The 23,506-nt window shown below is 39.0% G+C and overlaps 1 protein-coding gene and 1 long non-coding RNA gene across 2 annotated transcripts in view; one reads left to right on the top strand and one right to left on the bottom strand.

Annotated features, from left to right (window-relative positions):
- Positions 1–633: 633 nt before the first annotated feature.
- Positions 634–21,793, bottom strand: dgat1b (diacylglycerol O-acyltransferase 1b). The gene is made up of 17 exons (XM_084943607.1): positions 21,229–21,793; positions 20,140–20,230; positions 18,212–18,252; positions 17,768–17,853; positions 12,928–12,980; positions 12,351–12,456; positions 9,562–9,690; positions 9,226–9,294; positions 8,989–9,092; positions 8,628–8,666; positions 8,491–8,532; positions 7,937–7,981; positions 7,485–7,597; positions 7,021–7,086; positions 3,072–3,159; positions 2,170–2,232; positions 634–1,708 (listed from the first exon to the last, which is right to left on the bottom strand). The coding sequence occupies exons 1-17, from the start codon at positions 21,468–21,470 to the stop codon at positions 1,559–1,561; spliced, it is 1,527 nt and encodes a 508-aa protein (XP_084799733.1). The 5' UTR covers positions 21,471–21,793; the 3' UTR covers positions 634–1,558.
- LOC146377656 (uncharacterized) overlaps positions 20,917–23,506 on the top strand; it is a 178,289-nt gene continuing 175,699 nt past the window's right edge. The window contains exon 1 of the long non-coding RNA XR_014801633.1: positions 20,917–21,026. This is a non-coding gene — a long non-coding RNA (uncharacterized LOC146377656). The remainder of the gene's footprint in view (positions 21,027–23,506) is intronic.

The following is a 23,506-nucleotide window of genomic DNA, read 5'->3' on the forward strand; positions in this document are numbered from 1 at the left end:
TTTGGACGCCTTAGTACAAGGCAAGCACCATTTAAATACCACAGCCTACCTAAGCATTGTTGACTATACAACCAAATTATGAGAACAGTGCACCCAGGTACCGAAGGCTGCTTCTAGCAGGTAACGCACCCTTGACACAAAGCTCCTGTCATCTCAGACTGCTTTTTAAAAATTACAATCAGTTCACTCATTTGGCCTCCAGTCACCAACAGAGCACCTCTGGATTGTGGAGGAAAAGGAGATTCACATCATTGATGTGCAGCTGTGTCAAAAATCTCTGAGCACCTTGTTGAGTATTTGCCACAAAGAATGAAGGCAGCTCTGAGTGCAAAAAGGAGTCCAAACTGATGCTATCAAGGCTTTTCGAGTGTAAACAGGATGTGCAAAAGAAATTTTTTACAAAATTAAAATCTCAACTTCCCTTTCTAGCAATATATTTACATATGGCCGCACGGAGGAAAGAAAATACATGAAGGCTATGAGAACGCTGCACTTGTCTTCTTGTTTTCTGCATGTTTCACTTTCAATACCAAATATTGTCTATTTACTTTTAATCTTTTTTTACTTTTAAACTAAAATGAGAAAGACCATGTTCATGCCAAAATGGGAAAAAAATCTAAATAACACACTTCATAAGACTTAAATCAAAACTTTATTTTCAGACAAACTGTAGTTTGAATTATCAATTATCAGACGTTACTTGGCACTAGTCTGGTGTTTAATACAGCACATTCTGTAATTGTTTTTACCACATTATTCATTTCTGTTGTCATATAAAATGAAAAAAAGTCAGTACAAAAAAAAGTGGTGCCGCAATTGATACATGGCAGTTTCTCAGTTAAAAAACAAACAAAAAAATCCCCCCAAACATACACACAGACTTTATAACCAATAACCACAATTTGAAAGAGAAAGTTACATTAATAAAATCCTAGAAGCATACATTCATCTCTTCTTATGATCCTCCCCTCACAGTAAAACCAGACAGTTTAAGGCCCCTTTGGTCACAAAGTGAAAAATGATTGGATCATACATCTCTTTCCTAACCAACAACAACCCTTTGAATCATGGTGTCATATTAGCATTTCATAGTGTTCAAGCACAGTGTCTACACTGTGATCCACATGCTAAAGATAAGATATAGAGTAAAGAAGACCCTGTGTCTGCTGTTCTCACAGTACCAATAACAACAAACTCACCATAAATATGAATCCCCAAACTAACCATCAGGTTTTTACAAGGCACTGAAATAAAAAAATCCCCTGAGTATGACGCTGCATGCTACATCACCTTTCTCCTTATGTTACAGTAGTGTTTCAAGATGGACATTTAACTATTTCTGCTTTTTCCCCCACTGTATTCTCAGCTTTTCCAGCAGGACGACACAAAAGTCGGTGTGTCTAATGTAAACACACTACAACCACAACACAGTCGATGTGACCCGCTCATCCTGACATGTAGGAGTAGCGGACGATATGTGTTACCTGTGCTTTAGTGTAGTGGTATTTATACTTAAGTAAGAAAGATGTGTTGCAAGTTGTCTGAATATACATGTGTATCAGTCTCCCTCCTGTCTGTAGTGAATGACATAGTAGTCGTGGACGTACATGAGGACAGCAAACGGCTGACCGATAATGATGGAAATCCAAACTGCAGCGTTGCCGTAGTTACCACGCAGGAAACAGCCAACGAACCAGGCTAACGGAAGCTGGTGAGCGAATAAAACATCATTAAAAAAAGCCCACAAGGAGTAATCATGACATATCACTAATGACAGCCCTAATTAACCTAACTTTAATTTATTTAACTTCTTATTTCTTTTTGTTTGTAAATATTAAACCCAGAGAGGCAGCCCATGATAGCTGATTATCATTGGTACATCAAACATCCCCCGCTATATAAGGCTATTTATTAAGTTAATTATTTCGGGGTCAAACACTGACAACACCGCAAAATGTCCATCAACAGTTCAAAGAAATATCATAAAAACGTCTGTATTTTGACCCTCTGTATGACTTAGTTACATACAATGATGACATCTGGTCTCCATATAGCTTTTTTTTCTTTTAGCATTTTTAAACACTGAGCAGGAATTCGCACCCATGTTACATTAAAAATTTCAGTACACGGCAGTTAGTGTCAACTGTAGCTGTATATTTATCGTCTTACCTGTGCCATCATGCCCATAAAAGCCCATAACCTGAACATCCTGAGGGGAACACTCACTAAGTACTGGCAGATAGGGAAACACACAGGGAAAGAAAAATCAGAATCATCAATATTCAGCTATAATTTCTAGAAATATGCTTGACAACTTGCACCACACAGATAAAGAGCTACAACATTGTGTACATTGTATTTTGTCCAGGTCAATGTGCAGTCATGTAAGAAAGAACGTTTTTCACAGCACTGTATGCAATCCTGTGAAAAACAAAACACACCCGATGATTCACCAGCTTGCAGAAACACCTTTAGCAGCAATAACTTGAAGCAGATAATTTCTGTATGACTTTATCAGTCATGGAGGCATTTTGAGACACACTTATTTACAACATTGTTTCAGTTCATTGAGGACTGGACTTTGACACCTTCATTCATTTCTTTTTCAGCCATTCTGTTGTAGATTTGCTGCTGTGCTTGGGACCATTGTCCTGTTGCATGACCCAGACACTGGTCATGGTCAGGTCACTGAATGCAAGGCGCTCATGTCCTGTGGCTGCAAAACAAGCCCAAATCATCACCCCTCCACCACTGTGCTTTACATTTAGTATGAAGAGTTTGTGCTGATATGCTGTGTTCTTGTTCTGGTCACTTTGGTCTCATCTGTCTAAACAACATTGTTCCAAAAGTTTTGTGGTCTGAACCACAAAACTTCTGTAATGTCCTGAACATCAGTAAATGCTCCAGATGAGCAAAGAGGAAAAATTTCTGCTTTCCTAGAGGTGCTAAGACTTCTTTACTAGTTAACCAATCAGTGCATTTGATTAGCAGCACCTGGTTGCTACTTTTTTTCCCTTTTTGAATGACAGTGAAAGCTCAGCAGAAAAAGCAGTTCTGGTCTCTATTCTTACCTCATGGAAAAAAGCTGACAGGAAGAAGACAGCTGATTGGCTGAACATTTTGCTGAATCCTCTCCTCAGAAGCGGCTTGTAAAAGTGGCTGAAAGACACAGAAGAACAGATATAAAAATGTATGAATACCTACATTCAAATCAGAGAGATTATTCTGAGAACAAATTATATTTTTTCAGTAAACTAGAATTTGTTTACTGTGTGTACTACAGTAGACCTGCTGTAATTCTGTCTCTCTAAGAGAAAATACACTTTAGAAAGCACCGCGTTCACTTTTTTTAAAATTTTATTTAACCTTTATTTAACCAGGAATGTCCCGTTGAGATCAAAAACCTCTTTTTCAAGGGAGTCCTGGCCAAGAGGCAGCACATTTCCAAACAAATACATACGAACAAACAAAGTTAAAAAATTACACAAAACAATTACACATTATTGAGGCAGTCTGTAGGCCTTTGAGTTTAGTTTTAAAAACATTTAAAGACAACAGTTCAGTCAGTTTCCAGTCTTTCTGTAACAGGTTCCACGAAAAAGGCGCAGAGTAGACAAAGGCTTTCTTACCCAACTCTGTGCGGACAAGGGGAACAGACAGCAGCAGCTGATCATTTGAACGCAAGGAGTAAGAACCACTATTTGTCCTTGTGACCAAAGTACAAATATAAGGAGGCAGCAATCCAAGCATAGCTTTGTAAATAAAAGTGTACCAATGCCCCTGTCTTCTAATGGCCAAAGAAGGCCATTTTACTCTTCAGTACAAGTCACAGTGATGGGTCAGATATCTACAGTTGGTAATAAACCTCAAGGAAGCATGATACATCGTGTCCAACATTAGAAGACATGAAGAAGAAGCGTTCATATACAGAATGTCACCATAAGCTAACACAGATAAAAAGGTTGCAGTGACAAGACGTTTTTTTACTGCAAAAGAAAAGCACTGTTTATTACGGAAGAAAAAACGAAGTTTAAGTCTCAGTTTCTTTACAAGTCTCTCTATATGTGGTTTAAAGGTGAAGGAGTCATCAATCCAGACACCAAGGTATTTATATTCATGAACTATCTCTATGACATTTCCTTCAAGGGTGGACACCACTGGAATAGGCTCCGGGACCTTCTTTGACTTAGAAAACAACATTAGCTTAGTCTTGTCAGCATTGAGAACTAATTTTAGCTGGATAAGTGAATGCTGGAAAGCAACAAAGGCTTTCTGTAGGGTTTCAATGGCCTAAGCAAGAGATGATCCATAACAGTAAATAACTGTGTCGTCAGCATAAAAATGCAAATTTGTGTCTGAGACATTTTGACCCAAGTCATTGATATTTAAAAGGAACAGAAGGGGACCCAAAACTGAGCCCTGTGGCACCCCCTTGTGGACAGCAACAAATTTAGAACAAAGACCTTCAAGTTTAATGCACTGGGTTCTATTATTCAGATAATTTGAGAACCACGCTATTGCATGTTCTGACAATCCAAGGCTGAGCAGTCTGTTTTTTAGGACAGCATGATCAACAGTGTCAAAAGCTTTTGAGAGGTCAATAAAGAGTGACGCACAGTACAATTTCTTATCAAGTGCCACAATAATATCATTTATCACTTTCATAGTGGCAGTGTTAGTACTGTGTTTTTTCCTGAAGCCTGACTGAAATTTGGAGACAATATCATTAGAGTACAAAAACTCTTTCAGCTGGTCACAAACTAGAGATTCCAGGATTTTGGATAAAACACACAAATTTGATATTGGCCTATAATTAGTCAACACCGATGGATCACCTCCTTTCAATAAAGGCAAAACAAAAGCTGATTTCCAAACCGATGGAATTTCTTTGGTTTTAATTGAAAAATTAAATAGAATTGAGAGTGGTTCTGCAATAAAATCCGCTGCCAGCTTCAAAAAATAAGGTTCCATCAAGTCTGGACCAGGAGGTTTTCTGTGATCCAAAGCCTTTAAAGCTTTATGCACTTCATAAACACTAAAAGGTACAAAGTTAAAACGGTCTCCAGAAAACATAGAGAATTCTGGGCAAGAATTTGTTAAAAAAGTTTCTGCAGAATCAAACAGGGAACCCACTGATAAAAAGTGCTCATTAAAGCAATTCAAAATTTCAGTTTTATCATTAATTGAGACTGAGTCTTTTACAACAAATTTAGGAAAGGTTTGAGTCATTTTATTGGCAGAAAAAGACTTGATTACTTTCCAAAATTTCTGTGGATCGTTGAGGTTCTCAGTGGTGACAGACAAAAAGTATTCAGATTTGGCCTTTTTAATAAGAGAAGTGCATTTATTTCTAAGCTGTTTGAAAACAGACCAATCAGTGGAAGTATCTGTTTGTCTCGCCTTGTCCCATGCTCTATTACGCTTGTGTATGCTATCTGCGAGTGTCTGTGAAAACCAGGGATTTTCTCGACCTTTAATTCTAACTTTCCGTAAGGGGGCATGTTTATTAACAATTTCCATAAAACTTTCCTTAAAATATGTCCAAGCTAGCTCTACATCTGGTAATAGTCAGATTTTTTCCCAATCAACTACTGACAAATCATGATGAAAAGCCTGTTCATTAAATTGTTTAAGATTCCTTTTACACACTATGCGTGGCTTACATTTTGGAATTTTAGCATTTCTACAAACAGCAACAACACAGTGATCACTTAGGTCATTACAGAAGACACCAAGCGAAGAGAATTTATGAGGTACATTTGTTAAAACCAAATCAATTAATGTGGACTTTTCAGGGCATTTAAGATTTGGCCTGGTAGGAAGATAGACTAGCTGGGTAAGATTAATTGAATCGCAAAATTCTTTAAATTCACCAGAAGTTGCATTTAGCCAGTCCCAGTTCAAATCTCCAGCCATTAGTAATTCAGTGTAATTTAATTTAGCCAAAAGATGCTTTAATGAAGATAATGCCTCTTTTGAAGCAGATGGGGGCCTGTAACACCCAGCAATGGTTATCGAAAGAGTATTAGCAATATCTACATTCAAGGCCAAAAACTCCATTTGTTTGCATATCGATTGGGACAGAACAATCGAAGCATTAAATCTTGATTTAACATAAATAGCTACACCGCCTCCTTTTTTTGGCCTATCAGTGCGATATACATTGTACCCATATATGTTAATGTCTTCATTAGTAATAGATTTAGTTAACCAAGTTTCAGAAATTATAACAACATCTGCATCTGTAGATTTAACCCAAATTTTGACCATGTCCATCTTCGGTAGTAGGCTGCGCACATTAAGATGAATATATTTAACACCAGACATTATTTTAAAATCAGAAGGAGTCTGGGAATATTGCAGTTCAGGGCCAGGATTTGGTTGCACATTTCCTGACAAAAGTAAAAGCAAGACAATCAACAACCTCTGTTTCACCTTTGATTTGGGTTCAATGCTTTGATATGTTGAACCCGAGCTGAAACCTCCATTAAATGGGCAAATGAAATAAGTATGCAAGGCCAGAATAGACTAAAGTTTAGGTAAGTCTCTAGGCAAAACAGGCATGAAACTAATGTCATGATCCAACTGAGTTGGTAACTGCTCTGATTTTTGCAACATTATAGAGCATGTGCCTTTTTCAGAATTCTCTTGCAGATAGAGATCATTTTCAGAGGTTCCCCTGCTATGTGTCCATAAACAATTGCTTATCCGAGGGTCCAAAAAGGCCAAGAGGCATATAAGAATAGTAAATACTGCCATCATCCACAATTTTAGTACTTAACAGAAGTGAACAGTACAGACCTCTGGGTCTCACTTCATCTTGTTTAATAGAAATGTATTTGCTCCTGTTGCTGTATTTACCACCGCTGCTTATTCAATCACAGCCAGATGAATCCACTTCCTAAATACATCAGTGTGCCTTGTTAAGCGCTGCATCAAATTCACCGCCGTCTCCTGTGCCGAGTCCTATAATTTAATTCCTCCCTTCTAATGTCCTACTATGTGAATAATTCACTTTACCGTAGACACCACTTGTGCACTGGGATGTTCCAGTTCTGCCAGAAATATGTCACCGACTCCGAATTCCTATAAAAAAAAAAATAATAATAAAAAAAAAAAGCCATCAAACAGTGTGCTGGATTACAGCCTCTAAATAATGGATTTAAAGCAGCTTGATTAATATTGATAGACATAAGGAAATCTGTTTTCATGAGAAAGGAGGAAATAAAAGCAATTATTCCACAGTCCACTGACTGACACCTATTTACAAATATTAGAAATACACAAACTGATTCATAAGTTTAGTGCTTTGATTATACAAATGGCATTGATATAAACCCAAATACATTCATGAGAATGCACATAAATCCGCTCTCTTATGCACACACATGCAGTTATTAGTGCATGGAGCTACTCTGAAAAAGTGTTTGAGCACAGTCCACCACACCTCATAAAAATCACAAACAACACAGACAAAAACTTACCACCAGTCTTTGTAAAACTGTCTGTCACCAAAGCGCAGCAGCTCAGCTGTGAAGTTCAAAGATGAGTGGAAGAACCAATAGAAAAACATCAGCCAAAGCAAGTGATTAGGAACCTGGAAAGACAAATTCAAGTCTCGTGAATAAGAACAACACATGACCCTCACCCAACATGCTGCTGCATGCTCAGTACACGCAGTTACTGTTTACAGCTTAAATATAAATTGGCATATGCGTGCGCACTACATGCATGTATTTGCTTTAATGATGACTGAGAAGTTGCACTACAGTTGTAGCATGATCTCTGGTTATAAATAAACTGTAGCTTTATACTGAAAGTCCAAAACACTGACAAGTACAAGAACTGGAAATTAACAGTTCTGATCTCTTGCTTTTTATCAAAACTGGAGCTCTGTTTTCATGTCATGGTGCTTAATATTATAGTGTTTACTCACAGCCAGTCGCAGGAGTCTCTCAGTCATCCTGGACAGATCCATGTCCTACAGGAGAGAAAACATGAGAAAAGAGGCGTGAATTGACAAACACACAGTAAAGGTCGTTACACACCAAGCACATTCCTAAAAAGTGAGAAGAAATTCATGCATTTTTAAATCCGAATTTGTTGCATAACTTCAATTTCATCCGATTATCACGAGAATGCAGCAGCAAGGAGAATTTCATCCACTGAGCCGACTGATCTGGAACGTTGTCTGAGGTAAAAATAATAATATATTATAGTTTACTATTTACATGTTTTTGTAAATTCAACACTTGTGGGAGCTTTGAGCCAAGAGCGCACTTGTTGCCAAATGCAGTGGTCTGATTGGTCAGATCTGAGCGGAAAATTGAGCTTGGTTGCAAATAAGGTTGAAAATTTGCAAAATTATGCAGCTGGTGTGAACATTACAGACAATTTATTTTTAAGGCACAAAATACTTGAACAGATTTTACACAACTGGTTTAAAACCACTTCACACTTGTAGCGTCTGTCTCATTTTGCCTGACTTACCTCTAGTGGTTTCATTGAGCTCTGAATGATGGGAATCATCCACTGACAGAAAGAGAAAAAAATACTCAAGCTACTTTAAGACATGAGCTGCAATGTACAGATTTTAAACGGTGATGTTTAGGTTTATCCGACTGTACCTGCTGAGTGAGTCCAACTAACAGCTGGGTGAAAAAAAGCTGAGGAGAAAGGCACAAATTGATAGAGTGACATTATTTCAGTGATATAAATGGCCTTTTTTCAGTTCCACTCTTAAAGGATGCACCTGTTTGTCTGACACGTTGGGATTGTGCCCTGTGTTGTTGATCAAACTTGTACATACACTGCATCGTATCCATAACCCAATATTTCTGCAGAAATATGCCACCTTTATACTGTGATCTAGCACTTAAGCACTTTTAGGTGATACTTCTAATCGTCTGAGTGTGTGTCTGTGCTTACTTTGAACACACAGCTACGCTAAAGTTTAATGGGTGATGCTGACATGAGATATTTCCTCACCATCTCAAAGAGTCTCCTTAGCAGGAAGCTCATGCGAATGTTTGGAGAGCGGGGGAAGTTGAGCTCATAGCAGAGAGTTGGCGCAAAGATGAAGTAGTACATGTCTACAGAGGTGGAGAGAAAGTCAGTGTGTTAACCAGAACATGTGACACAGTAAAACAGAAACAGTGGTGCATCACAGAAACACGATCAACTCACATCCCAGCAAACAGTAATGATAATAAAAGCTCTGAGTACCTCGGAGGGTGAGGTTGCCAGGATAGCACACTTTGCGTTCACCTTCATAGAAACGCTGTTCTGACGGGCCTGTACCAGACATAAATAAAATTTACACACAGCAATGTCACCATTCATGTAAGTTTCATCAGAAAGCTGTGATGTCAACAATCTGCCAGTAGATGTCACCATAACAGCACGAGCAATATACCGAAACCTCTTTCTGGGTAGAAACTAAATCACATTAAAAGCCATTTCGAGTATAAAAACAAAATGATAATGTATATTGCTTACTTTCTTATGATGTCAGTGAGTGTAAAATATAAATCTAAATAAGCATGCGTATGTGTGACTTACAAGACAGTGACCTGGACAGTTTCTTTGCCTTCATAGTGCTCAGCTCTCTGCACCACAAGTTGACATCCTTATAGGAGTACAGTTTAAGTAAGATAATGGTATAAGTACCAAGTACGAATAAACCACCAACTGTCATGGGGAGAGGGAGAAAAAGAGGTAAGGATTAGCACTGTGGATAAACTAATGCAGAAACATGTAATTAGCTCATATGTGATCTAAGAAGAAGATGATGAGGAAGATATGAGGGGATGCTAACAGACAGGAAAAAATAGCGAAGAAGAATGGATGAGGACATAAAAACTAAGAGAACAATGCGAGGAAAAAAAATTATGGGATGTACGTTAGAAGCAGAGCCAGGGACAGGATGGAAAACAGAGCAGAGAGGTAGGAGAGTGAAAAAGGAAAGGAGACAGACAATGAGAGGCTGTCATTTGATCTGGAACAAACAGCAAAACAAGCTCAGCTGAATAAATCATCTCAACACAAAGTATAAAAGCAGTCTAACTATGCCAAGGACATTATTACATAGTCACCATGTTGTTGTTGTTGTTTTTATGAGAGTATGTGCACTCAGAAACCCGTGCCAAAGTTTGTGCTAATTGGCCAATGAGGAAAAGCTGATTTGAAAGGAGATCAATAAACATATTTAGTAAATTGCAAGCGCACGCTTACACCAGCTTGCCTACCAGGGCTTTATCAATAGTCACCATATGCTTGATAGAAAGGGATCAAGCCGGACAGAGAACAAACACGCACACGTATATGTGCACAAACACTCAGAAACGCACAAACAAAAACTGCCTGTTGTGCCAGCAGGGTGAGGAGGAGGTCAGCACACCTGGCAGCAAACCATACCAGATCTTATCCATTAACCATCTGTCTCTCTGGCTCAGTGTGGCTCCTAAACTGCTAGATTTTCTTCAAGACAGTGACTCAAGAGATAGGAATCGTAAAAAAAAATAAAAAATAAGCACACAGAGGCGAGCCTGAGTGGGGAAAAACATGCCAAAACCAGCCCCCTCTCAGATGTGGTGTCGCCTAATGCTGTACTACACTATGCAAAGAAAGCTTTGACAGCTTTATGCATGCAGTTTCTGAGTCGTCGTTTGATAAGCTGAGTAAGAGCGTGCTTTAGAATATTAGAGGGTGGTTTACACCTGCTTATAAAAATACACAACGTATGTGGCACTTTACACCATCTATGTGGACGTCTGAATATCTGTGTGATTTTTATTTTTCAGTTTTTCAAATTCGCACTGTTATCAGAAACACTGCTGTAAGGACACTCAAACCCAGGTGCACACACTTAAAGCCATGATGCATTAAAGGACCAATCCAAAGCTTTGGAAAAAATGAAATGATGTCAGCAGATAACAGTAAAGTTTAGTAGTATGTTACCAAATTTGATTGAATATCTATAAATGTGTTCTTTTTCTCCGTCTGTCACACAGACACACAAAATTAGCTGTGTTTTGTAATAGGACGTTGCATTTACGTGATAATTGACAATGTGACTATGAAAACATCCCTAATATATGCCCCCAAAACCTAATATCAGTACACACACATATTCGTACATACACACACCTGCCCTCTGTCAATTGTCCTTCCTGTGCGAACAGCAGTGCAGAGAAAACAGACAGACAGATGGACCGACTCCTTTACTTCTACACCTCCCAGTGAGAGAACAGATGAGATGAGGGAGGAGAAGAGGAGAGAAAAAATAACCCAAAAGGGGAAACAATGACTTTCTGGGATAATAAACCAGCCTTACATAGGAAACTCCCAACATGGATGTCCTTTGATTGATTTAAAGTCAGAGGTGTGCTTACTAAAGCTTGAAGAGTAAAGGACTGGCGCTGTGCCAAAACAACTGAACTAAATACATTTATCAAGTCCATGACATAAAACACTCCTACCGTGGATCATTTGTGGATTAAGTGACAAATGTGACCTTGTCGGTGAAATATTTGTCAAGTGTCAAGTTCGTTACGTGTTCCAGCTAAACCTATACAACCCTGGTACAGGCTAAGATTTTACCGTAGTATAAGCCAGTCAGTCGGGGGAAACAGTGAAATTTGGATAACCACCACCACCATCAAGAAATTTGCGATGACACAGCAGTTAAATTTCCTGCAAATTATTGTCATCAAGCAATAACATGTTAGTAGATGCAATAATCTATTGTTTTTATACAGAGTAATGCACATTAATGTGATTGTTTCATGGTAAAAAAAAAAAAAAGGTGCTTAAAGAGTATTTCTCATTAAATTTATGAGGACTTCTGTGTACTTGTCTTTCCTGTAAAAATACAGCGTGCTGTATTCCCAGTTCATCATGGGTCAATCATGTTGCATGTATGATGAAGACAGAAGGTAGTGAACCTTGAATAACCCTGCACAGCAAGCCACACCCCTTTCCATTCCTTTCCTATCCTTTCTTCTCCTTTCCTCCCCTCTCCTCTCCTCAGAGCCAGCTGGAAACAATCCAGTCATGACCAACTGGTCCATTACCACTAACCGACTCCAATTATGACTCTGTATCAGAGATGCCTTTTACTGCACTGCCGAACTGGCTGCGTGTTTCTGTGAAGGGCAAGGAAGTGGATGTTCTCTTAATCTTTATTACCCTTAAATTATTTTCTACATTGTAAACTACGAGTGAACGGATAATGTTTTGGCTGCATAAGAGATGAGACTATTTTAGTAAATTATTTGTTGCAGTAATGTACAGTTGTTAGGAACAAGATTGCAGGGAGGACAGTTGAATAATAGGGAAACACATTTTACCTGAGGTCATGGAGGGAACCAATAGGACCACTGCTGCAGGGAACGTTAGCAGAACGGCCACGTTAATGCAATGGACCAGAAATCCCACAAGTTCACTGAATGAACCCTGTGTCCAAAAAACAAACAAACATAGGAACAGCAGGAGTTTTTTATCTTAACAGTGTATCCATTTCTACAAAACTGCCTCCGTTTTGGTCGCATGCTTTTAGCCTTGGGTATTTACTGGTGACCTAATTCTAAAACACTGCCAATTATTACAGAAACTAAATGTTTTAACCATTTTTTACTTCTCACCCCACCACAGATCACATTTTAAGTTATTCTGGCCTAGTTAAGTTAAAAAAACAACAAAAAACTGTTCCAATTCGTGCCAAACAGGCAGAGCATAACTGAATGTGCCCCAAATGTAGATGGTGAAACTAATTTCTCATTTTACCATTTCACATTTGCAGATGCAACTGGGGAGGGTCAGCTCCTCAGTCAGCTTTAGAGAACAGTTTTAGAAAAATAATCCCACCCGAGACTTGGGAAAGTCCTCTGAATTCAGCAGTCCGGTTAAAATTCACACTGCTCTCACCTTCGACAGCTGCCTTTCGGTATAGAGAGCCACCAGAATGAACACATTGGACACTGTCGGACAAAATGAACCATGTCAGTGCTGATGCTCAGTGATCATTTTTTCAGCCTGTTTTACACTAGGGAGCTCATGAACTGAAGACATTTTGGCTCCGAAAACACTGGTATTCAGCAGAACTCCATCATTTTAGTCAGTGACTTCTACGTTTTAAAAGCAGTGCTGAGAAAATATACCAATTTCATGTTTTGACTGAAAATTTCCTGAAACCTGAGCAACGTGGTGTCTCTCACACACAGACACACACAGACTTTCACATGATTAAATAGCAACACCTGATGAAAGAAATGAAGCGGCAATAATAGAGCATATGTGTTTCACAGCACATACCAACTGCTAGACAGCTGAGTGACTAGACCAGTCGATGTGTGTGTAAAAGCTCTCTCTCTCTCTCTCTCTCTCTCTCACACACACACACACACACACACACACACACACACACACACACACACACACACACACACACACACACACACACACACACACACACACACACACACACAGAATCACATCATTTTTTATTCTTTATCTTTTGGTTTCCTGCACAGTATATCCATCTCCATATTCAGTGTCTGCTGCTCTTTTGACAACTTGTATGATGTGGAGGTTATCAAATAAATGAGTGTACTTTAAACTGTTTACTTGAATATGTAAGATCAAAAAGGCCATGGAGCAAATGACTGTGACAGAAAAATCCCAAGTGAATCAATCAAGTAACATAATCAAGAAGATTCTTTAGTGAAGCTTTAGAAAATAAAATAAAAAAGAAGATATTCTACAGTATGATTTCATATCAACACTTCAGAAAGACAGGTATAATTTTGGGATGTATGGTACTGTGCAAAAGTCTTGAGCAACACCTCATTTCTTTTTTTACTTTGCTTCCAAGGAACTAGACTTCTTGTAATTTTTAAAGTGGTGTTGAGCAATAGTTCTCAAGGCTTTCTGAGAGTCTTTGAAAGTTTTTCTTTGGATACTGTCTGCTTTTTCACTCCTTTTCAGTCCATCAGAGGAAGGTTATTCTTTTTTTGTTTATACCGTAAAAAAGCACCTAACTCAAGGGCTAAACCAGTGTTGTTTCAACATAGAAAACTTTTAAATTATATCTTTAGGCCTTTTATTACTTGCAGCCTCTCACAAAAATCACACCATTTGTTCCAATTTTATTAGGTGAAACTATGCAAAATTGCAAGGATAACATGGTTTAACAGGCATAACATAATATTTTTGCAGCAACGAGGTGATTCCCAAAGAGCTACCAACCAAAACCTTGGATGATATACAGTGTTTCATATCACTTACATCAGATGAAAATCTACTTCTGTCTCTCCATCTATCTGTATCAATACCTGTTTCAGTATCTAAAAGTTATGTTAAGAAATGGGGAAAAAAAACATCCAGCAAAGACTTGACAGAGGACCTGCGAGGTACATCTGGACCTTCAGATAATCCATCTGTTTGTTGAAGCCTCAGAAATGGTTTCAGTGGAAGGGTGACCATCAAGAAGACATTTTTAAGGAGGGAAACGGGGAGAAATGGCTGAGGTATGGTTTGGGGCTGCATTTCAGCCAGTGGTGGAGACAATGATCCAAAACACAAAATGAAACAATACCAATCATAGACTGGCCTCCTCAGAGCTCAGACCTCAACATTACTGAAGCAGTGTGGGATCATCTTGACAGAAAACTGAATAAAGGGCAGCCAACATCCACAGACGAGCTCTGAATGGACTTCAACAAATCTGGAGAACTATTCCTGAAGACTACTTAAAGAAATGACAAGAAATCTTGTCTAAGAGAGTTCAGGCAGCGATGACGATCACGTTGGTCATGCTAAAATATTGACTTTCAAGCTTGTTAGAATTGTATAAACTCTGTTTTTGCCTTATATACTGTGTGTGTGCATACAATATTTTCTTTCTGTATTGTAACAGTTACAAATGCAGGATTAAAATCACTGGTATGTAGGCTTCTCATTTCTCTTACTAGACTAGGCTGATGACAAATAACTGCAGCAATTGTTCTTGAAACCCTTATCAGTCATTAGCATGGTGTCAGCTGTCTAACACAGAGTGTGCAGATGTGTAAACTGTCAGGCATTTCAACTACTGGGGGGGTTCGTCATGTGATCATCAACAGTGTCACTCTTGATAACTACCATTACGAATCAATTTCTTTAGTCATTCAGTCACATGGTTGTTTTCGAGTTCGTGGTATACATGGCACATCAAAGACAGGAAGGAGGAAATGCGCTGCAGGCACAGCAGAGTCTATACAGTAAGATTACTGTGCACAAACGAAAGCAATTAATCAGCCTGTAGGCATCACTTCATCAGACCTCACAATACACTCCCATTATACTCATCTTTAAATGCACCTATAGGAAGGAAAAAGAAAAGTATGGAGTCAGGAAACCTGTCTTCTAACTAGGCTGCGTTTAACTTGAGAACAACTCATGCTTTCAGCAAATATGCAAAGGAGAGTATCACGAAGGACAACACAGCAAATTTTACAAAGTACTGTGAGTGTATCAAGATCATTGGTGCTAAATTTTAAAAAAAGTTAAACAATTTAATACATTTAAATAAGAATCTTTATTGCTAGGACAGTTTTCTTTGACAATTTTATTATTACCATCATTATCGTTGTATAATAATAAGAACAATTCACAGAATAAGAGACTTTTAAATGCAAAGAAGAGAAACCAGACAAAAGAACATCTGAGAAGAGCCCAAATCTTATTCCCTACTGCTTTTTCTTTTGCAAAGCATCTGTTGAGCCTCTTTGCCAAATACCAACTACTGTATTGTGCCCAAACTGCATGAAACTGGAACAAACAACTCAATTTAGCACCTGTTAGACACACAAACCTTTTATCTGGTGCCTTCAGGTATATATTGTGGAAGCAATGCACTTACTACAGCAAAGTAAAATAACATTTATCACTCACAATAGAGTTTTCTTAATGTCTAACTTTCTTTCCAAAGTTTGCCCATTTTGCTGGTAGGCTTCATGAAGTGTAGACTGTGTTTGTGTGTGTGGGAGTGTGCGTAAGTTACTGCAGTGACTCTCTGAATGCCCTCGGGGGATAGGCTGCTTTACAGTCCATGCCACTGTAAACAGACTCCCATCCTCACCTGCCTCTTACCTATTGTCTGTGCAGTCATTTGCCTTAACTCCATCCATTTCTCTCCTCCTCCCTCCCTTTCCCTTCTCCGGTCCCGAGTTGATGCAGCACTTTACTCCACCACTCTCCTGCTCTTTCTACCCCGTCTCTCTCTGTTCTTTTCCTGTTTTCCAACCATCTATACAAATTTACTTACTTAACTTGGCTTCCATTAAATCCTTCCTCCTTACTTCTCTTCTTCATCCCTCTCTCTTACTCCCTCCTCCTCTCTGCAGGAGAACACCAGTATGCAGTATATAGGGCAGGTGAGTGTCCCTCTAGAGACACTGAAAGCTGCACCACTGCAGACCTTCACTGCAATATACTATAAAAGTAAGTACTCGGAAAACAAAAAAACTGCATGTGTTCGTCTTATAGCAGGGTAGGCCTTAAAGGAAGTGGATCTATAATCCAGTTTTAAATGTTTTTTCCACATAGTTTTCTGAAATGTTCTTGCTAGGTTGGTCTGCGAATCGCAACGAATTACTGAAACATAAAAGAAAATACAGTACATAAGGCAAAAACGGAGTCTGTATAATTCTAACAAGCTTGAAAGTCAATATTTTGTTTATTCTTTATCATTTTTATTCCTCTCTTAAACAAGAGTCCTTTTAATTTCTTTAAGCAGTCATTCAGGAATAGTTCTCCAGGCTTCTTGAGGACATTCAAAGCTCTTGAATGCTAGCTGCCTTTTGTTTTAAAATTGTTCCGTTGTGTGTTTTACTGCTCTGGCAGTGTGTTTGGAATCATTCTCATGGTGAAAAAAATGAAGCTGTTGCCAATCAGACACTTTCACGATGGTACTGCATGGTGGATGATAATCTGGTGGTACGGTACTTTTCTGCATACAGAAATCCATCAAGATCCCCAACACCACTGACTGAATTCAGCCCCAAACAATCACAGAGCCTGTGTTTTACAGATGGCTGCAGACACTCGCTGTTGTATCTCTCTCCTTACCTTCTCCGCACATAGTGATAATAATTTAAGCCAATTGATTAGTTCGTTGCCACTGATTTTCTATCCAGTTCTTGTGCAATGTGGCGTGCCACAGCCTTTTCTCCCAGTTTCTCTTCCTTATGACTGACTTCTTGGCAGACACCCTTCCCGTGAGACCTTTTCTAATAAGCAGTAGATCAATAAACTTAAGGTCCAGATGGATCTATCAGTTTCTGTTTTTGTCCTATAGCTTAAGGGCAAGACTTTCAAACATTGTTCATTTACTGTAGGTAATTTTTTTTTGCATGACCTGACATTTACACTTACATATCACACTTTTGTCCCCCACTTGTTTTGGTGATAGGATGTTAGTAAGTTTCTAAGGATTTTATTTTAAAACTGGTTCTTTGCTAAATTAAAACTTTCCCCAGAACATGTTCAGGTACAAGGAGTGGACTGAAAATGAGTGAAAAAAGTCACCAACCTTCATACAACCTGGAATACTACTGCTTAAGATCACTTAAAATTGGTCATCCTGGTCTTGGTTATACAAGCATTTCGTGCACGTTTTGTAGCTAAGATTTTTATGTTTTTTTAAACCCAGAAATAATATAATCAGTGTAAAATAATATTGAATCATTTCCATTATTTTGAAGTGTTGCACAGAAAATATACCTACCAATCACTAGGCAAGCTGCTGGCCAGCTGTAGGGATCATTCAGAAACAAGGAAACCACCTGAACAGGATCGACCAAAACACCGTACCTAAAAAAATAAAACAAAGAACGATGGCCAATAGAAAAGCCAGGATCCAAATTAAGACAGATGTGTTTTTACAGATCTGAGCTTCAATGTAAGTAACGTTGCGTCAGTTGTAATAGTTTACAACTGACGCAGCGCTGGCTCAGTTTTCTGCTTCATATATAATATTTTCCACAGCGGTTATTTTAACTTCTGAGAGGAAAAAAACCCCACAAGTGTAACAAATGACATTATGACGAGATGAGTTACATGAACCTCGTGTCACATTTAAAACACCACCCTCATTAATGTTAGGAATGGCACATTGGGTAAAAGTAGTCCATGAAGCCTTTTGAAATAATAGCTAATAAAACATTCTCACCGTAAGAGGTTTTCTAAGAAGAGGCGAGCGTTGCTCAGTACCTGTAACAAAAAGAAACAGACAATGATAAATATTTCTTGCACAACAATCCTCCTTACACTTTTCTCCACATGTACATTTATTTCATGGTTCTCATTTTAAAGCCTTCAGCTTTAATTGAATTGCCTCATCGTTCTGTATCACCCTCTCCTCCATGGTCATCTCCTTCTCTTGCTCCCCTCTTTTGCACTCCTTGCTGTATCCTGTCCGTTTGCTCTCCTCAGCTAAATGGATTGTAATATCTTATTACCAAACACAAAATCTCTGGGTCTGTCAGAATGAAGGAAAAACCTCCTATAATGAACACAGTGATTTGTTGGATTAGCGGGGTTCACCACCTGAATCTCCTCTTGTTTCCTGCTATAATTGGCCCATTTTCCCAAGCACGGGCGAGAAAGAACTGCAAAATGTGCTAAGCTTGACACTAACAGGTCAGTTATTTTACGGTGGATGTACACTATTCGACATCTCTGGAAAATACACATTAGCTAGTTAGCTCATCTGTTCACACTTCATCACAATGCAGTTAGCGCACGCAAAATAACAAATGTGACCTTCATCTTGTGAACAGTTTCAATGAAGAACTGTTTGAGGTTTCACTAAAAATCTGACCAATACTTTTGGAGAAGTAGCCATTCTTGTGAATGGGGAATAGATGAACAACAGATTCCTGACTATGGCTAGAGCTCATAGGATTTTTTTTCTTGATGAGTGAAAAATTATCTGCCTGAACTATTTAACTTGAACATAATACTTTTAGAGCCTTGTGTGTCTGTGTGTGTGTGTGTGTGTGTGTGTGTGTGTGTGTGTGTGTGTGTGTCTGTGTGTGTGTGTGTGTGTGTGTCTGTGGTAAAGCTGCTGAGCCCTGCCTGAGAGGAAACTCTGCACAAAGAGGAAATGACTGGACAGAAGCAGCACAACAGTAATGACAGCAAAACGTGACTCTGCATATTTTTTTCCTCTTCACTTGGATGAAATGCAGTGAAAACTCTGCATTTTATTAGGATGAATGTTGGCTGAAACGCTGGTGACATTTTTATACAATCACCATTAGTACAAACAAGGGTCAGCAGAAGTGTCGGAGGTCATGCGCATATATCAGAAGATAAGTTAATCAGGGTCTTAATCTGGACAATCGTTTTGTTTACTATTTAATGCAATATTGAATTATCTCAGTGTATTAGTCTATGACAGTGGATGGTCTGTATCACAAAAGTCCATTACTATCTATACTAATTGCTAAACTGATATTAAGTCATATGCAATAAAATAAGATTTATCTTACTGAAAAAAATCAATAATCAAAAAGTCTAATTACAGGAAGTGTGGTTAGACAGATTGTTCTACTAATAGCTTGGCGGTGTCCACCTGACAGGCCTGTACTGCGAAGCAGGATATCATTGTATACAGGTCAGTTGGGGGCTAACACTGGGTTTTTGTATTATGAAGGTGGTTCCCATCTTACTGGGGTACATCACCGTGGTGACTTATGCTGCAACCCTAACACCATCGGGGCTGCAGCTGAAAGCAAGCTGATAACCAGTTTTCTTTTGACTGCTTATCCTGACTTCCATTTACTTCCATGTACATTGTAATCATAAAAATCATAATTTCATACAATACATCTGTCAAAAACACAAAAACTGACAATTACACCCACACTAAGAGCTGCTGGAATTAAAATTAAAGAAAAAACATGAGTGGGAAATAGAGATGGGAAAGACGCTTGGCTTTATGTCACTGGATACATGTTGGCCATGTTTGGAAATTCATTGAGAATCAACAAAAGTATCATCTTATGTGCTCAAACAACAAAACAAGACTGTCAAATGCTTTTTTTTTTAGGATTTTCGTGGGAACACATATGTTTCTTTTTGTCTGTGTCTTACCAGCATTACCACACACCAGTTGAGGACTCCTCTGTAGTTTTTATAACCACTGGCTGAACTCAGCAGGGACTCCTGTGTCTTGTGACAGTTACTGAAATAAATCAGATGGATACAGTAAATGAGTGAGACAATTAAAAATGAATGTATTTATGTTGCATTGATTTACACAGAAATACACAGTGAGATGTGCTAGGAGCTCTGTGAAGGTTTTTATAGTCCTGCAACAAACATGTCCTGTGTAAAACTAAGTACTCCCAATCAACAGCTTGTAGAACCACCTTGAGAAACAACAGCTTTAAGTAATCACTTCCTGGCTGTTTTTATTATTATCTCACATCACTGTGGGGAAATTTCGTCCCACTCTTCTTTACAGCACTGCTTCAGTTGCTTGAGGTTTGTAGACATTCATATGTGCACAGATCTCTTTTACAGATGGCTGTAGACACTCACTGTTGTACATCTCTCCTGACCTCCTCTGTACATACTGGTGATAATTTGAATTTCAAATTTGGATTCATCACTTAATTGGAACTGTTGCCACTGATTTTCAATGGAGTTCTTGTGTAGTTTGGCATTCCTCAGACTTTTATCCTCCCTGTTTCCCTACATTAAAAACTGCTTTTTGACTACACCCTTCCACCCAGGCCATTTCTGATGAGGCTTCAGCAATCAGCAATATAAACGAATATGCGAAACTTTTGCAAACCAAACAGTGTTATATCGGCTGTTTGTGTTACATAACTGGTCTGAGAAGATTAAGTTAATTCACGCCTATTCATAGGGTTCCCCTTTACACAGCCTCCCACGAAACAACCCACATTGTGCACATATACCCGATCTTAAAGTTCCTGGAACTCGGCCCAGCAGCACTAAAGAAGAGCGGGAGTGTAAGTATGAATGAATGAGTGACAACTGTGGAAAAATAAACAGGCTCTGGTCCAGACACGTATCTATCTTAAGAAACGCTAGATACAACATTAGCCGTTAGCTACGGGCAGCATGTTGTCATATCTTTCCTGAAGGAAAAACAAAAAACTCTTCCCACTTTCCTCAAACTGGGCAACACTTCAGTAAGTTTATCCAGCTCACCTCAACATGTCACTTATGTCATCCCTGCGTTTCTTCTTATCGTTCTTCGTTTTATTCCGGATTATTTCCAGTGAATGGTCATGTTTGTTATGTTCATTTTCAAAGCTAATGTCTGCGGCCACCAAGCTCTGACGATCCCCTTCAAACCTCCTGTTCATCGGCTGGAGAGTCGCAGCTCTCGCCACTGCGAGAGTCGCTCTTCTCCTGTGGGTTAATGCTTCGGCTGGCTTGTAGTCACCCATGATGACAGAGAGAGAGCGATGGTATAGAAAAACCAAGTAATAACTCACAGAAGTCCACTTCAACCGTTCACTGCCGATAATAGCATGCTTGTAGCAACGGTGACACCCAGGCGTAGTAGTACAGAGAAGGGGAAGTAAAAGGGTTGCAAAACAATCCGCCCAAAGCTCAGATTTCAGTACAGTTCACACACAGAGGTAGGAATGTATTCATGACGCTGATGGTGAAAACACTGTAACTTGTTTGACTGTTGCACACTGTGTGGCAGGTGAGTCAGAGTCTACTCTGAGGGCTTAGGCGGTTCATGGAAGAGGCGTAATGAGCTATTATCCGGGTCCCAAACAGCATGTAAGCATGTTAGAGACAACACAGCGCAGAAATGCGGGGTTTGAGCTCCCGTCAGACACCAATAAAGACATGTGATGCATACTAAACGCCAGCAAGACGGAAGAGCAGCAGAATAACAAGTTGACAAAATAGTCCATCCGTTCATTCCCATTCACCACTCTCGAGGCTTTATTATTAGAAGATGTTAATTAGAGGATCAGTGTAATTTTCTTGTAGTTCATGTTGGGCAATTAAAAGTTGAGTTCCAAAATAATTAAGTATCAGCTGAAGATGTAAATGAACTTTTATTGCAAGTTTAAGTGCCAAACACGCGGCTGAGGTTGATTAATTTCAAGCCAGGGGTGTCATGTTTTGATGGGCATTTGGATTAAGAGTAGACTAAGCAAGTGTATAGAAATTCATTTTGAGAAGGGGCTGGCGAGGTGGGATGATAGCATTCACGTCTGTCTGTCTGTCTGTCTGTCTATCTATCTATCTATCTATCTATCTATCTATCTATCTATCTATCTCCTTTTGTTTAGACAACCGTTTGATTGTCTGTATTCCTTGTTGCGTTGTCCCCTCATACCCGTTGTGTATGTGGTAGCTCTGACCTGGCTCTGTGTTTATTTTTGTGTCTTTGTAAATTAGCAGTAATAAAAGTCAAATGCTTTCATGTCCTGTCTCCTGCATCCTGTACTATGAGTCCAAATCCTTCCTTCAGCACAGCGGTACATGCTAAGAGTTAGACTGTATGATGAACAGAAAACAGAGAATCAGCACTGGTTCTGGTAAATGGACTGGTTCTTATATAGTGCTTTTTTTACTCTACTTGAGCACTCACTTTATACAACATGCCTCATAAACCGATCCATATGAGTACTTTTTTCTACACCTGAGTGTTTTCTAACTAACATTTACACACATTCATACTCCAAAGCTATGCCTGTATGGTGTCCATCTGTGTGATGAACTAAACTACTTCTGCCAAGGACAGACCCATGTGAAGGCTGAATGCTGAGTTTACCGCTAAAATCATCAATGTCAATGGGGAACTACAACAGTAAAATTAAACAATACTTCAGCGCAGTTGTTTCTGTGGTAAACTAGGATTGAGTAACTTCAAAGAAACACAGCTTGCAACATGTACAAGCTCAGCTGTGAAACCAGAGTACACAAGACCCCTAATGCAACTTGTAAGAACCAGAGAAAGAGCGAGTGAAAATCAAAGGCATTAACCAATTTAATTGGACTGTGGAGAACAGTTCATTTAACCATGTCTGTGCCATATGGATGAAAAAAGTGCTGTGATTGACTATAAAATGAAGAAGCACTGAATAAGTGCAACCATGCTTTCTTTTATTAAATACAGTGGCTAGATGATTCCTTTGGGTGTCCAAGGCCTATCCATAGGCATGCCATTGTTTCAAGCTGTAATTGTTAAAGATGATGAATATCTCTTTTCAGTGATGTGGCACCGATGCCTAATCTAGAACCGGTTTCACGCATTCCCACTGGGAAAAAAATGCCAAAAGGCTGCAACTTGCCACCGACACCACAAAATAGCTGGGCCAGAAGTTGTAGCCACTTATATCAGGGTGCAAGTGATCAAGTGCTTCTGTCCACACTGATTTTTTTATGTCATGGAAACTGCACCAACTTTTCTTGTACCCTGTAAGTTACTGTACTCTTGGTGTAAAAGACTGTTTGA

This window comes from Perissodus microlepis, chromosome 11 (assembly GCF_051167445.1).
Source record: "Perissodus microlepis isolate ML-2025 ecotype Zambia chromosome 11, ASM5116744v1, whole genome shotgun sequence".
NCBI classification, from domain to species: domain Eukaryota; kingdom Metazoa; phylum Chordata; class Actinopteri; order Cichliformes; family Cichlidae; genus Perissodus; species Perissodus microlepis.

Excerpts from the sequence above, each read along its gene's own strand:
- dgat1b (XM_084943607.1), bottom strand. The coding sequence starts at position 21,470 with ATGGGTGACTACAAGCCAGCCGAAGCATTAACCCACAGGAGAAGAGCG. Across the intron at positions 18,253-20,139 it reads ACTGGTGTGTGGTAATGCTG|GTACTGAGCAACGCTCGCCT; the intron begins GTAAGACACAGA and ends TTTTTGTTACAG. Across the intron at positions 9,295-9,561 it reads ACTGTCCAGGTCACTGTCTT|GCCCGTCAGAACAGCGTTTC; the intron begins GTAAGTCACACA and ends TGTCTGGTACAG.